The sequence below is a fragment of the Ursus arctos genome, unplaced genomic scaffold (genome assembly GCF_023065955.2).
Source record: "Ursus arctos isolate Adak ecotype North America unplaced genomic scaffold, UrsArc2.0 scaffold_14, whole genome shotgun sequence".
NCBI lineage: Eukaryota > Metazoa > Chordata > Mammalia > Carnivora > Ursidae > Ursus > Ursus arctos.
In genome coordinates this window covers 33,202,926-33,218,819 of record NW_026622808.1, presented here as the reverse complement: position 1 = coordinate 33,218,819, position 15,894 = coordinate 33,202,926, and the positions used below count along the sequence as shown (strand labels likewise).

Below are 15,894 nucleotides of genomic sequence, written 5' to 3'. Positions count from 1 at the left end.
AGATTTTCTATTTGATTTTACAGCTTTGACCAACACGGATTAAAACTAACCACTGCCACCTCTACTTAAATTTACAACAAAATCAGTCTCCTCTGATTTGAACTCTTCAAACTATTGACTACTGACTACTTGAAGAAATGAAACTACTTTAAAGAAACAGTATATATATTTATGCATAGCCTATTAACAACAGAAATTGTTTTGTTAGTTAATTCCTTTCAAGTGGATTTTCTTGATCAAACCCAGTGAACTTCTCCTACAGAAAACATTCTGCATTTTGGGGACCCCTGGGTGGCTCAGTCAGTTAAGCATCTGACTCTTGATCTCAGGTCAGGTCTTGATCTCATCAGGGTTGTGAGTTCAAGCCCCGTCAATGGGTTCCATGCTGGGTGTGGAGCCCGCTTAAAAAAATAAGTTGAAAAAAGAAAGAAAGAAAACATTCTGCCTTTTGTAAAGTGCTCTGTTCTTGGAAAACACTGTAGCATAGCAGAAGCAACTAAGGTGCCTTTTATCAGCAAATATCTACTGCAAACACTCATACTGCATGTCCACCATCAGAAACGCATAGCCACGGAACAAGCAGATATACTCTCAAGTGTGCCGGTTACATCTACAGAACATATCAAGGTCCGGGTATGTGGAAAGCAACCCTCTCTACAGCTGCCAAACTGAAAAACACGGGGAACTAACACCACATTGGAAAAGCCCTGAGTTTCCTTTCTGTACTTAAAGAGTTAACTACTGTGGCCCAGAGGAGCACACAGAATCTGTGGACAAAGAGAAAGAGAGATTTATGACGACATTCATACTTTACTAAAGAACAAACAAGATTTTGATACTACAGTCACTGGGAAGGAAAAGATACAGTTCGCAAGAGATATTATGAGCATCTCTATACATCAACTCTGCAATACATATATTAACAATGTATTTCAGCTTAAATATTAAATCCACAAGCCCAACAATCAATTTCTTCTGCCCGAAACTTTAGCTATTAAATAATAACAAAAATTTAAGGTTTAATTATAATACCTGAAACTTAAAAAAAAAAAAAAAGGTACCCAGTCTTGATCTGAGGCATTTTGTGTGTCTAAGACTCACAATTATACAAGGATTTCAGGAATTGTCCAAATGGACAACAACGCTAAGTAATACTTATATAGCACTTGTTGGTGCAGGGCTGCATTCCGAACACTTTATGTACACTAATTAAATCCTCACAAGAATACCCTATGAGGTAAAAACTATTAACCTCATTTTACCCATGGGGAAGCAGGCAAAGAAAGAATAAGTAATTTGCTCAAAATCACCTCAGTGGTAAGTAGCACTATGGGCTCAGAGCCAGGCAGTCCAGATTCAAACCGATGCTGTTAACTGCTACACTGATAGCCTCTCACCTTTTAATAAAATCCTAGACTAATATAAGTAATCTGAATTCTGAACTTTACTAAGCCCAATCACAGAAAGGATCCCACAAGCCTGAGCACAGACAGATAAGACCATGTCTATAGTTAAGAAATACAGAAATCTGCAGCACACCAGTTACCCCTATTCTAAAATACCTATAGCAGAACCTTGTGTGTGGACCCAAGTATGCAAGTTAGAAAGCATTCATGCTCATGGACTGCTCTACTGGCTACCAAAAGTCTTCTGCAAAGACAAAAACCCAAAAGTCTTATAATGATAGCTATAAAAATTACAATACAGTAAGATACTTGATATGCGTTATTTAATATAGCATATTTTAAAAGCTTTAAAAACAAGGACAATTATATAAAATGTGCATAGGAAAAAGAACTGAAATTAAATACTATGAAGTCATATCTAACTCAGAGGTTAGAGATAAAAGTCCGCATATGAGATGAAAACCATGCATTGTCAAAATCATACTTGAACACCCCAACGTGAAGAACAACATACCATCTCTCAATATAGGTTAAGTCCAACACTGCCAGTTTTTCCTCCAGCGTCGCAACAGATCGCTTTTCTTTTGGTTGACACCAGATGAAGAGGCTGGCTTGCATTTAAGGGCCATAATGTATGAAAAACATATCACTTTAAATAACAGAATCACAGCTAGCACAGTGAATGCTCACACTTAGGGAAACTTGGGAGACAGAGACTAACCGAAGCCAGGACTGAGTCACATCCCGCCTCTCATGCTCACTCCATGAGAGGGAAGATGGGGTCAGGGAGAGGGGTTGAGCAAGCACAGGTGAATATACAGAAATCTGAAAATGATGTAATGCAACACAACTGTACATGAACATGGTTACAGTGGTTGTATTGTTATAGTGGGATAATTGGGGATTTCTTTTTAATTCCTCAAATGTAATTTTATAATTCACAGAGTAAGTTCTAGTAGACCTATTCCACCCACAGACCTAAACATTCTGAAAACGACCAACCAACCTTGCATTCAGAATTGCTAGGAACCATTTGGAATCATTAAGATGGTAAACTCGGTGTTAACAGTCCCATAGACAGGGTCTGACCTAAGGAGTAAAAAATGTTTTTATTACCTTTTTCTTCTAACGCCACATGCTAGGAAAAAGTCTGGTGGGCTGATGGGTCTTTGTGCTTATTCATATGACTACGAAAAAGCATATTTTACTCCATTTCCTAACCTACCTAAATGTATAGATTTCTCATAAAAATGTGAATGCTCCTTATAGGTTTGTTTGTTTGTTGGCAGCTGAGTAGGATGAGAACAGGGAAAGAAGGAAATCTATAAAGGTAACATTAAAATTTCAGTTCTTCTTCATATTCATTAATCATATGATTGCCTATTACCCAAAAAAGTATCTGTGATAAAAGCTAACAGGAGCTTAAGGGGGAACAATGTACAGAAAACAAAGCCCTAATGAATAATATCCAGTATGTTTTAGTCTCTGCTCCTAAAAAAGCTGACTCAGAGATGCTGATAAACATGGCCCTTAACTGTTCAAGTCAATTGTAATGTCTATACTAAGCCCTGCTTTTATAACAATTACACAGCAATATTTATTTAGGCAAATGAGGATGAGCAGCCCTCTGTTCAAGCTAGTCTAGAAAAACCCAACTAACATAAACAAGTCCAGCTGAATTTCCCATTAGGAGGACTGATTTACATTGACAAAGCCAAGAATATACATACCAACTATGAAATGTCAAAAAAGGAATCAGGATTTTAAAGGACACAGGCCGAGGGGACTCATGATGAGCACTGAGTAATCCACAGAATTGCTGAATCACTATACTGTGTACCTGAAACTGAACTACACTAGAATTAAAAAAAAGAAAAAAAGGACGAAGAGAAATAGGTTTTTTATTTCATTGGGTATCCTCTGAGTGAAAAGAAAACAGATTTTTTTTTCTCTAAACAAGGATTATTTCTGTGGGAACAAAGCATTATGAATATAAAGAGCACTACGAAAAATCTTAATGGAGACTCAAGAGGGCTATATTTCTATAGGTCATATTTTCATAATTCTATTTCATTGGGGCTACAGGCTTTTAGAAGAAAAGTAAAGTATTATCAAGTTAGAGACTGTAGCAAAAACCAAAACAGAATCAATCCAGGTATGTGAATTACTTTCAATGGGAATAATACAACAAAGAAAGCCGATGTGCAAGATTTCTATTTTCTTTTTTTTTTTTTTGGAGATTTTATTTATTTGCCAGAGAGAGAGCACGCGAGCGCACACAAGCAGAGGAAGGAGCCTCCCTGCTGAGCAAGGAGGCAGCCGCGGTGTATAGATGTCCCTGATGTACACGATTTCTAACAGGTACTTTGCTCTTTAAAACTTCAAGTGGGGACGCCTGGGTGGCTCAGTTGGTTAAGCAGCTGCCTTCGGCTCAGGTCATGATCTCAGGGTCCTGGGGTCGAACCCCATGTCGGGCTCCCAGCTCAGCAGGGAGTCTGCTTCTCCCTCTACCCCACCCCTGCTCATGCTCTCTCTCTCTCTCTCAAGTAAGTACAATCTTTAAAAAAAAAAAAAAAAGAAAGAAAGAAAAAAACACCTAAAGTGAATATGTACCTGCAGCTTGTATTATGAAAATTAGGAAAATATCTGATTTATATGTCAACCTACTATCTGGGAAGAACAGAATTGGACTCCATGAAATACATCACTTCGACATCTTACATGCACTTTCAATCCTCTCCCCCTCAACTATTCACATAAGGCTTGCTGGTTTATAATAAAAGATGAAATGAGGAAGATACGCAGTCATGATTACTTGCTGAATTTTTGAAAACTGCATATGGCTCTATTTTATTTAGTGCTCCATCTGTGCCAACTGGTTATTTAAAAAAAAGGGGGAGGGGGGTTGTATATTCAAGTAGTTTTCAAAGTCCAAAATTAATCTTAGGGTCACTTCATCTGAATTATGGTTCTCTGGGCCCAGGACATTATTTGTTAGGAAATTCTCACCCTTATTTAATTCATTTTAATTCCAATGACATTAACAATGCTATGCGAGCACAGTGGAGGGGTGTGTCCTTGACCTCAGAGAGGTTTTGTTTTGTTTTTTAAAAGATTTTGTTTATTTATTTGAGAGAGAGAGAGAGAGAGAACTAGCGGTGGGGAGGGGCAGAGGGAGAGAGAGAGAAACAGACTCCCTGTTAAGCAGGAAGACAGATGCAGGGCTCAATCTAGGACCCGGAAATCATGACCTCAGCCAAAGGCAGAAGCCCAACCAACTGAGCCACTCTGGCGCCCCGAGCTCTTTTCATTTCTACACCCCCAACACTAGCATAATTAACACCCGGTACACGATGCTGCTCAGTTAACACCACAGCAATTGTAACAAGTTTCTTCACTGGAGCAACACACAAGAAAAGTAACTTCTCCAGTTTGTACATATGCAGAAGCTAACTCGTCATGTGTTTTCAGTTGAGCCACTTCTCTCTGGGCCTGGGTTATCCATATGCTAAGTTGCAATGATGGTAACTCCTTAGCAGGGTGGTTTCAGAGTGCATGCGATAATACATTTCAGCACCCCCATGTTTCTATTACAAAGCATTATCAGGGACTAAAGATCAGACAGTACCTGTGTTGGTGCTCCTCAAATATGCCCCACTATTAAAATTTTAGAACTGATGGGGCGCCTGGGTGGCTCAGTCGTTAAGTGTCTGCCTTCGGCTCAGGTCATGATCCCAGGGTCCTGGGATCGAGCCCCACACTGGGCTCCCTGCTCAGTGGGAAGCCTGCTTCTCCCTCTCCCACTCCCCCTGCTTGTGTTCCCTCTCTCGCTGTCTCTCTGTGTCAAATAAAATCTTTAAAAAAAATTTTTTTAGCACTGATGAATTGCCTCACTGATTTCTAGTTATGCTAAGAATATACGTTTCCCCCATAGGTCACAAAGCTATTTTCATTTCACATGCGAAAAAAATATGGCCCTTAAACATTTATCCCATTGCCTGGACCCTAGTACAAATAAAAGGACAAGTCACCACTGTTCTAAGGGGCTCTGGGAAGGTACCACAAAGTTAGTGGCTTCTGAGCTGGAAGTTGCTCAAGATGAGAACAGATCACACTGGTCCAGCCACTTACCTATTCCAGAAGTAAAACAGCATCCAGAGAAGGGTCAGACAACTGGCATTTTGTGAGACTCACACTTTGACCACACCAAAAGCCTAGGTCACCTATACCTTATAACAGAAAACCGATGCCCAACTAAATGTACTGCGTATCAGCCAGATCCACATTTAGGATCCCCATCTCCGGTAATATAGAAAGATATTTGGTCTCTGTTCCAGTTTCCTGGCATGGAGTTCTTAAAAACTCTTGGAATTTCCAGAATGATAAGGGTGATATGAGTGCCTTTTATTCTCATGAGGTGACTCTTGGTGGGCTCCTAGATAGTATCAGGATGGGGTCTGGCTATCAGAATGTCTAAGTCTTGATCAGAAGCTTGGAACTTTCAGCCTCACCCCTCCAATTTGCTGGGAGGGGAAAGGAGCTGAAATTTAAGCTAATCACCAGAAGCCACAATGATTTAATCAATAATAACTGCATAATGGAACCTCCCATAAAAACCCCTCAATGATGGAATTTGGAAAGCTTCCAGGTTGGTAAAAGTACCCACATGCATCTGTGTGCAATTTTCTCTATTTCTTGTCTGATCATTTCCTGTAATACCCATAAAAAGTCTTGTTTTATTTTAACTCTCTGAAAATCCAGGGACATTATTAACAATTAGTTGCTGACCTCTCTGACCAATCATTATCTCCATGCATTCATTTAGGTGTTATTCTTTTTTTTTTTTTAATTTTATATTATTTATCTGTCAGAGAGAGAGAGGGCACAAAGCAGGGGGAGTGGCAGGTAGAGGGCGAAGTAGGCTCCCTGCTGAGCAAGGAGTCGGATATGGGACTCAATCCTAGGACCCTGGGATCATGACCTGAGCTGAAGGCAGGCGCTTAACAAACAAAGCCACCTTGGCGTCCCAGGTGTTATTCTTTTTCTAAGCCTGTTGACTCTGAAAGTCCTATGCTTGTCACGCTCTAGTGACTTTAGGATTAGAAATAACTGAGTATTTTTTGGACGCCTGGGTGCCTTAGTTGGTTGGGCGTCTGCCTTTGGCTTGGGTCATGAACCCGGAGTTCTGGGATCAGGTCCCGTGTCGGGCTCCTTGCTCAGCAGGGAGCCTGCTTCTCCCTCTGCCTGCCGCTCCCCCTGCTTGTACTCTCGCTCTCTCTCTGAGCACTCTCTCTGGCAAATAAATAAATAAAAATCTTAGAAAAAAAAGAAAAGAAGTAACTGAACATTTTTCATCAAGTTATCCAGAGTGGTAAACTTCAACCTTTCAGCCAAAAAGAACCCATGATGCCTAAGAACTCCCAGATCCCTTCAAAAAAAAAAGTGATTTATAAGGTACTGTGGCCTATTCAGGTGAGTACAGAACACTCATTCCATACACCCATTTTCCACAGAAACTGAAACCTCTAAGGTCAAAGATTACAATGGTTGTGATCACCAACATATCCTCTGCATCTCAACATGCTATAACTATTGGTTGGATAAATCAAAAAACAAACAATAACATTCTCTAGTAGTTTCAAAGGTAGAGCCACACGCTAATCAGAATGGCAGATAATTGGCAGGTAACACCAAAGAATGAACCATAAGCTTTTCAAGGTTATAGGGTGCGGTTTTATTTTTAAAAGATGAAAATATAACATAATGAATTGAACTGAGACTAGGGACAATCAATTATGAACTCTACCAGTAAGGTATTGTAAGTACCAGTCAGTCAGTAGGTCATTAATGTCTACGCTGAAGCTCTGTAAATATTCTATATACTCATGAAAATGCTTTTAAGAAATCAATCTTTATATGACCTGTCAACCAATTTTTAAGGCTTATTTTCTAAAACTGGGATGTAATTTATACCATAAAATACACGCTTTTAAAGTGTATAATTCAGGGGCACCTGGCTGGCTCTGTAAGTGGAGCATGCAACTCTTGGTCTCAGGACTGTGAGTATGAGCCCCATGTTGGGTGTAGAAATTACTTAAAAATAAAATTTTAAGGGGCGCCTGGGTGCCTCAGTCCGCTGGGCATCTGACTCTTGGTTTCAGCTTGGGTCATGATCTCGGGGTGGTGAGACCGAGCCCCGCATCAGGCGCCCCACACAGCGCAGAGTCTACTTGTCCCTCTTCCTCCCTACACCCCAAATAAAAATAAAATCTTAAAAAAAAAATCTTAAGAGCTGCCTGGTCAGTTAGGTGTCTGACTCTTGATTTTGGCTCAGGTCATGATCTCAGCATTGTGAGATGGAGCCTGTGGCAAGCTCTGTGCTAGGTGTGCAGATTGCTTAAGATTCTCTCTTTCCCTTTCCCTCTGCCTCTCCCACCCTTCTCAAAAAATAAAAAAATCTTTTTTTTTTTAAAGATTTTATTTATTTATTTGACAGAGAGCCAGCCAGCGAGAGAGGGAACACAGCAGGGGAGTGGGAGAAGAAGAAGCAGGCTCCCAGCGGAGGAGCCCGATGTGGGACTCGATCCCGGAACGCCAGGATCACGCCCTGAGCCGAAGGCAGACGCTTAACGACTGCGCTACCCAGGCGCCCCAAAAATAAAAAAAAAATCTTAAAAAATAAAATAAAGTGTACAATTCAGTGGTAAATTTACAAAGTAGTGTTACCATGACCACTACGTAATTCTAAGAAGACTTACATGTAAATCAGATGGAAGACCTAAATGCTAACATAAGAAACATGGAAGCAGGTAAAAACTGCTTTAATTTATATTTTGAGGGTAGATAATTTAAGCTAGAAAGGGTGAGCACAGATCAGACGTTCTGGTGCAAGGAGAAGTCAAAAGAAGAAGCCAATGTATTTTCATATCCTATAAATAGTTTGTATGTATGGCCTCTATCTTCTGCCCATTGAAGGTAATTGTATAATGCCTTTTCCACCGTGGACTGAAGCTGGAGGTCAACAGGCTGCTGCACTATTCCCCTAATTAGTGACCCTTTTATTCTTGCTACTCAAGCAGAAAAAGCTCTTCCATGAATTCTACTAAACACCCAAAGGCACAGGAAGCCCCATACAGACTTATATAACCTAGAAGACTCAGCCAAAGCCACCTGAGCATTTAGCCAAAGGGACATATAAGAACTACGGAAGCCAGGAGCAATTCTACCTAGAGAAGAGTGAGGAACTTGGAAAAGCAGGAAGCTGACAGAGGGCTAGAGTTCAAACACCTTCCCCATCTCAGAAAGGCAAATTCCATCTCAGCTAAATAGCTCTAGGGAAGAGTAAATGACCTACCAATTAAAGCATCTGCTCTTCGCTCTCATGCTATGTTCCCATGCTATCTCTTCTATCTTCAGATGTTACATGTAGTTTAGGTAGAGATCTCCAAGACGACACAGTCTACCATGCAAAAACCACCAAGGTGGTGGTCCTTGTTTCTGAAGAAAATGATATCTTGGGTGGTGAAGACGTTCCATTATCAGATCTAGAATGAAACTTCCGGGGCACCTGAGTGGCTCAGTTGGTTAAGCGTCTGCCTTCAGCTCAGGTCATGATCTCAGGGTCCTGGGATCAAGCTCCACGTCGGGCTCTCTGCTCAGCAGGGAGTCTGCTTCTCCCTCTCCCTATGTGCGCTCTCTATACCCCCCAAATAAATAAATAAAATCTAAAAAATAAAATAAAATTTATAGAATGAAACGCCATACCCAAAAGCCCCAAGGAAAGGAAGAATGCAGGGAGTCCAGTAAAAGTCAACAATATTAAAACTTCCCTACCAGTGCTGCAGATTACCAAAGTCATCCTTCATAACTTAAGTGGTTTCAACAAAGAAGCTTAAATTGAAGAACGAGTCAGCTCCCAGAATAGAAAATGAGTTTCATCTTAAGTGTCAGGAAGGTTAACTACCCCAAAGAAAAAGGATGCTTTAGTTAAGCCAGTAATCCTAAAGCATTCCTTTCCAAAACAGTACTGGGATTCTACTTTATTTTTTTTAAGATTTTATTTGTTTGTTTGTTTATTATGAGGGGGCAGAAGGGGAGGGAGAAGGATAAGCAGATTGCGCTGAGCATGGAGCCTCACATGAGGCTCAATCCCACAACCCTGAGATCACAACGTGAGCTGAAACCAGGAGTTACAGATGCTTAACCGACTGAGCCACCCAGGTGCCCCAAGACATCCTTATTTTTAAAGCTTTGCCATCTTTGCTTAACGCTCCTCTGTAAACATCCTCCCCAAATGTGGTACCAAACCTATTAAGAAACCCGGCTGAAAACAACAACTTTCCGCAGTTTTAGAAATGTGACAAGTAAATGTGATACTTTTCGATTAGCCTATGGTCAGTTTCCCCCAAAGAACTAAAAATATTTACTTGTCTATTCTATAAATGCCAAAAACACTGCAAAAACATGTGTATTTGCATTTTCCAACTCTATTTTTTCTAAACGACGTTTGGCTATTGTCTTTAGCTACTGCAATACCATAAACTACGCATGTCTCGTATCATCAGTGTCGATCCATTTCACAATGGATTTCTGCCTCCTAAAGTGACAGATTCTCTGGGTTTTTCTTCTTTTCTTAAAACTTCTATTTTATCAACATGGTGGTAAAAACTCAAACCATTTCAATTGTGAAAAATGAAAGGATATGATGTAAGCCTGTTACCCAGGACCACAGAAACTGTGCCCATTCACTGTGGCCCATACATTATATGAACGCTGACAGACTCAATGCAAGATACTCCTTCTTCCTAACACTCAGCCTTCTAACTTTCCTATGCTAATTAATAAAACAGTACTACAATAATTCTGTAACACTTCAGTCACTATGGAGAATTACTTTCTATGTTTAAATCTTATGAGGAAACAATCCAGAAACTGTATCATTTTTGCTTAAATAATAAAAATTCCTTTGGAAAAAGCATCATAGCAAGCTTATATACCGGATAGCATGTAAATCCACCTAAAAACCAAGCACAATTCTGTCTATATTCATAAGTTACAGAAACACTTTGCGGTGCCTGGGTGGCTCAGTCAGTTGGGCATCTGCCTTCGGCTCAGCTCATGATCCCAGGGTACTGGGATCAAGCCCGGCGTCAGGCTCCCTGCTCAGTGGGGAGTCTGCTTCTCCCTCTGCCTCTCCCTCCCCCTGCTTCTGCTCTCTCTCTCAAATAAATAAATAAAATCTTTAAAAAATGGTATTAAAAAAATCTATAGAAACACTTCGAGAATGAGAACATTTACCACCATTCTAAGATCTCTGGAGGAAATATGCTACATAAAGTACAACTAAGGGCATAAAATAGCATCAACCCTGCACTAACTCCTGCCCCAGCTCAGTACATCAGATCTGGTATCAGGTAGGCACGTATTTGCCATGGGCCACCAAAGCACATAAGCATTAGCATTTTTGACTTAAAGAAGGCCCACCTGCTAAGTCTCTTTTAAACTGTGCCAAAAAGTTCTAGAATAAAGAATATCATCAATCTAATACAGTGGTTCTCACAACTCAGGGCACATCAAAATCACGTGGATGACCTGTTAAAGCAAAGATGGTTGGGCCTTGCTCCCAGAGTTTATGATCCGGTAGGTCTAAAGTGAGGCCTGAGAATTTCTATTTCTCTCTCTCTCTCTTTTTTTTTTTTGGTCAGAGGGAGAGAGAGAGCATAAGCAGAAGGAGAGAGAGAAAGCACGGTAGGCAGAGGGAGAAGCAGGCTCCCTGTTGAGCAAGGACCCAATATGGGACTCAATCCCAGGACCCTGGGATCATGACCTGAGCTGAAGGCAGAGACTTTAACTGACTGAGCCACCCAGCGCCCCGAGAATTTGTTATTTTTAACAAGGTCTGAGGTAGTGCTGACACTGCTGGTCCAGAACCCACTCTGAGAACCATTGCTCTATTGTTCACAGAAGAGGTTCACTGTAGCCCTTATCTTGCAAGATTTCTGCTGATCACTTAACAATAAAATACATCAGTTGTATTGTCAGTTTTTCAACTTTTTATTGAAAATCATTTCCAGGGGCACCTGGGTGGCACAGTCGTTAAGCGTCTGCCTCCGGCTCAGGGCGTGATCCCAGCGTTCTGGGATGGAGCCACACATCAGGCTCCTCCCCTAGGAGCCTGCTTCTTCCTCTCCCACTCCCCCTACTTGTGTTTCCTCTCTCGCTGGCTGTCTCTCTCTGTCAAATAAATAAATAAAATCTTAAAAAAAAAAAAAGAAAGAAAGAAAGAAAATCATTTCCAAGTTACAAAAAAGTTGCAAGAATAATAGCACAAAGAACACACGCATGGACCTGTTACCCAGATTCAGCTATTGATATATTTTGTTGTCTCTACTGTATCATTACTCTCTTCCTCCCCTGTCCATATACATCAAATATTTTCCCCTAAACCACATGAGAGAAAAAAAGCATACACCATGGTCCTCCACCCCTAAAAACTTCAGTGTGTATTTCCTAATAAGGATGTTCTCTTATATGAATACAGTAGTTACCAATTTCAGTGAATTTAACATTGATACACCACTACCACAATCCATACAGAGAACAGTTTCATTGTGCCCAAAATTCCCCTCATGCTTCCACTTTACAGTCGACTCCTCCCCCAACACCCTGGCAACCACTATTTTCTATTCCTATCATTTTGCTTTTTCCAGAATGTCACAGAAATGGAATCATATAGTATGCAGTCCTTTTAAAAATTATGATCAAATACATGTAACATAAAATACACCATTTAACCATTTTAAAGTGTGCAATTCATTTAAATACATTCACAATGTTATGCAACCATCCCATCTGGTTCCAGAACATTTCTATCACCCCAAAAAGGAAACCTTATACCCATTAAGCAGTCACTCCCCATTTCCCAGCCCCTGGCAACAACCAAGCTACCCAATCTGCTTTCTTCTTCTATGGATATGCTTTTTCTGGATATTTTATATAAACGGGATCATACAATATGTGCTCTTTTGTGCCTGGCTTCTTTCACTCAGCACAAGGTTTTCAAGATGCATCCAAGTTATAGCATGTATCAGTATTTCATTCCTTTTTATGACAGTGTGTAGCCTTTTCAGTCTGTTTCTTTCACTCAGCATAATACCTGAGATTCCTCCATGTTGTTACGTACATGTGTAGTTTCGTCGTTTTTATTGTTGAGTAGTATTCCATTGCATGTACATACCAAAGTTTGTTCATCCAGTCACCAAAAGACATTTCACTCTTGATACTTTTCCCAGGAATGTAATAATTTTACTCAAGGTAATTTACAACTAATGGGGTTATAATATATTTGCAAATGGCAAAAGAAAAACTCAAATATATACAATATATGTAGCTTCAAAATTCCTTATCTATAATTCCAAAATCCCTTAAATATTAAGTTTTTTGGTAAATTTTCAAGTAATTTGAAGTCATTTGGAGACAAATCCTGACCTATAGTATACTGAGTCTCTTCACGGTCTTTATTTAGTCCTCTTAGAATATTCACATATTTTGCTGCAGAAGTATTATTATGACTGATATACATCCCACTGGGGGATATAATTCATATATGATCTATGTACCACATTAACTTTCTGTATTCAGACAAAGTCATAAACTTATTTGATCCCACAGATTTTGGTTAAAAGTTGTGGCCCTGTACTCACACGGCTCCAAATGAAACAAAAATTAAATCAATAATTACCAGAGTCAATGAACAGGTATTAATCTTTTCTCTCCGTTACAGACTGGCTCCCCATTACACCAACTAAATCTGCCCTACAGTCCCCTTCTTATGAGTAATGTCCATCCTGCATGGTCTTTGCAGGTTATCACGCGCCTAAAGAAACTGACCGCCATTTATAAAAGTCACCTCTTTTACTAAAATATACGTACAGTCTTTTAACAAGCAAATGTTAAAAACATTCTTAAAACATTGCTCCAAGGCGTATTCTTCAGCAGATGTAAGGCTGCACTGCTCTGAAACCTAAATGACCCTTTAACGTTCCTCACCTGAGAGGAGAACGCAGCTGCTCTCCATACATATCACAGACACTTACTCATTCCATGCATACTGGGAACCCATCAGTCAGTGCCAGGGAGAGTGGAAAGCATGGGGGTAACAGGAGGGAACAAGACAGAAAAGGCTCCCACTGTCATGGAACTAACTCTCTGGGAGGAATAAGACACACAAAACCACCGAGAAAATATCAAAATGATTGATCCTACGACAACAAACCAGGATATGATGAAAAACAACCAAGGAGTGATTTTGGATTAGACGGTGAGGTAAGGCCTTGAGAGGTGAAACTGAAACCAAGAACTAAATCCCAGAAGACAAGTGAGGATCAGAGGGAAGAACAGTGCAAAGGCCCTGACAGAGAAAGAAGTCTGTATTGATCAAGCCTAGAAAAAGGCTCAGTGTGGCTAGAGCATGATGAGAAAAGTGGACAGCAGTACGGGATGAGGTCAAATAGCCAAGGGTCAGCTCATGCAGGATTCTGTAAGTCAGAACAAAGAATTGCAAATTTCTTCCAAATGAGATGGAAGACCACTAGAGGATTTTAGGCATGGCAGTAACATGATCTGACAGATACCTTCAAAAGTTCATTCTACTTGCCACATGAGATGGATAACATGGGACTGGTAATCCAATTCTCTCATTAAAAAAAGAACCATGTATACATATTTAATACACTGTCACTTCATAGGATAAAATGCCAAGAAAAGATTGTATTTCCTGAAAGGTGATTTTTTTTAAACCATTGTCTTGAATGATTTTACATGAGAATCAATGTCTTTGGTCTGCCAATTATGTTTCTAATTGCTACTACAGCAAGCAAATTTAAGAGCTTCTTCTGTGGACCTTATACATTAATTTAAATATTGCTCTGCTAATAAATCTGACAATATAAAATCAGAGTACTAAAGAAATGAAGAGTTTAAGTTGCTATTTATAACATCAAGACACCTCTACTTTCCTTAATACACCAATACTTAATAAAAACAGTTCATGAAATAAAACCAAAGCTGAGGTTACTGCTGGCAGTTAAAAAGTAACTGCAGCCTATAAATTCTACTTTTAGTTCCTAAAGATAATAGTAAATCAAGAAAGCATGTATGAGACACGTGCAAAAAAAAAAAAAAGACATCAATGTGTAAGAACAACGTAACTACTCTTATGTTTCTACAAATTCAGAATTGATGCTTTTAAAACAAAAAAATAATTAGTTTTCTGAAAAATAATGTTTCTGAGTTTATTCTCAAATTACAGAAAGAAAATATTTCTGGACTTGACAAAAATACCAAATTACTTCAAGCACAAAAATTTATCTTTATGGATAGCTTCCCTCTGCAGAAGCAAACTGAAGAAGCAGCTATCTAGTTAATACAAAGAAATTTATTCCATGGTAAACTGTTTAGAAGTAAACTATATCCTCAAAAATAAAGCATACTCTTACTTGAAGAGTTCTTTAATTTGGACTACTAAAGTTCTAAATTCTGTGAACAGATTAATGATCTACTTTCTTCAATTTAAATTCTGCAAAAGAGATCACTTGAAGATTACCTTCATTTTTAAACCATTTCATATTATGTAGACTAAAATATTAGTCAATACCTTGAGTGCCTAGCATTTCACTTCCATTTTTTTGTAAGACTTGAAGGAACTGATCAAACATGATACTCTAAGACACTAGGTCGATATCATGGAAAGTTTAATCTGCAGTTCAGACCACAGAGCAGAGGTCAAAGAGAAAGCTCTTCTGGATCTATTCATGGGTTTCAACAAAACAGCTGTTGCAGGGCTTCATTCTCAGAGCAAGACAGAAAATTCAAGAAACCACTAATTTGTACAATTTCTCTGGAAAGTTGTAAATTTCACGCTGAAGCAATGAAATGTAAATTTTTAAACACAGTAAGTTTATTAAATCCTACTAGGCTCAAACATAAACTCTCCATCACGATGAAGAACATATACAGCAAGTTTAATGATTATATAAAATATATTCAGGGATAAATGCTGTAACACTAACTTTATATCTTAAACGCTACAACACTCACTTTATATCTCATAGGCACCCAGAAGAACTGGAACATGCATCCTCATTGCCCATGTGTGGACAAACAGCCACAAAGAACCACAGCTAAGACTAAAGTTGGCTGTTATTTGAAGGCATCAACAGGAGGCTTCTGGAAATCTTAACTGTTGTTTCTTAAAAAAACTTTGAGTAGCACATGATGCAGAAATCTGACAAAGACCCTTCCTAGCCCAAGACCACATGCATGTCCAGAAACTCACCTGTGTTATACTCCTTCAACTCCAAGTCCTTTACAGGCATGCCATCAGGAGTCCGAAAGGCATTAAGAATCTGCAAGAACATGGTGTATACACGAATGACATAAATTATCAAACACTGAATATTTAATTTTCCCTACTGGCTTTTATTCTACG

The 15,894-nt window shown here is 39.4% G+C and overlaps 1 protein-coding gene across 4 annotated transcripts in view; it reads right to left on the bottom strand.

Moving 5' to 3' along the window:
• Window positions 1–15,894, bottom strand: part of RBM6 (RNA binding motif protein 6) — a 103,265-nt gene that overhangs the window by 56,013 nt on the left and 31,358 nt on the right. For all 4 annotated transcript variants that reach the window (XM_026500876.4, XM_026500877.4, XM_026500878.4 and 1 more), the window contains one exon: window positions 15,742–15,811. In XM_026500876.4, the coding sequence (XP_026356661.1) occupies window positions 15,742–15,811 (70 nt within the window). The remainder of the gene's footprint in view (window positions 1–15,741; window positions 15,812–15,894) is intronic.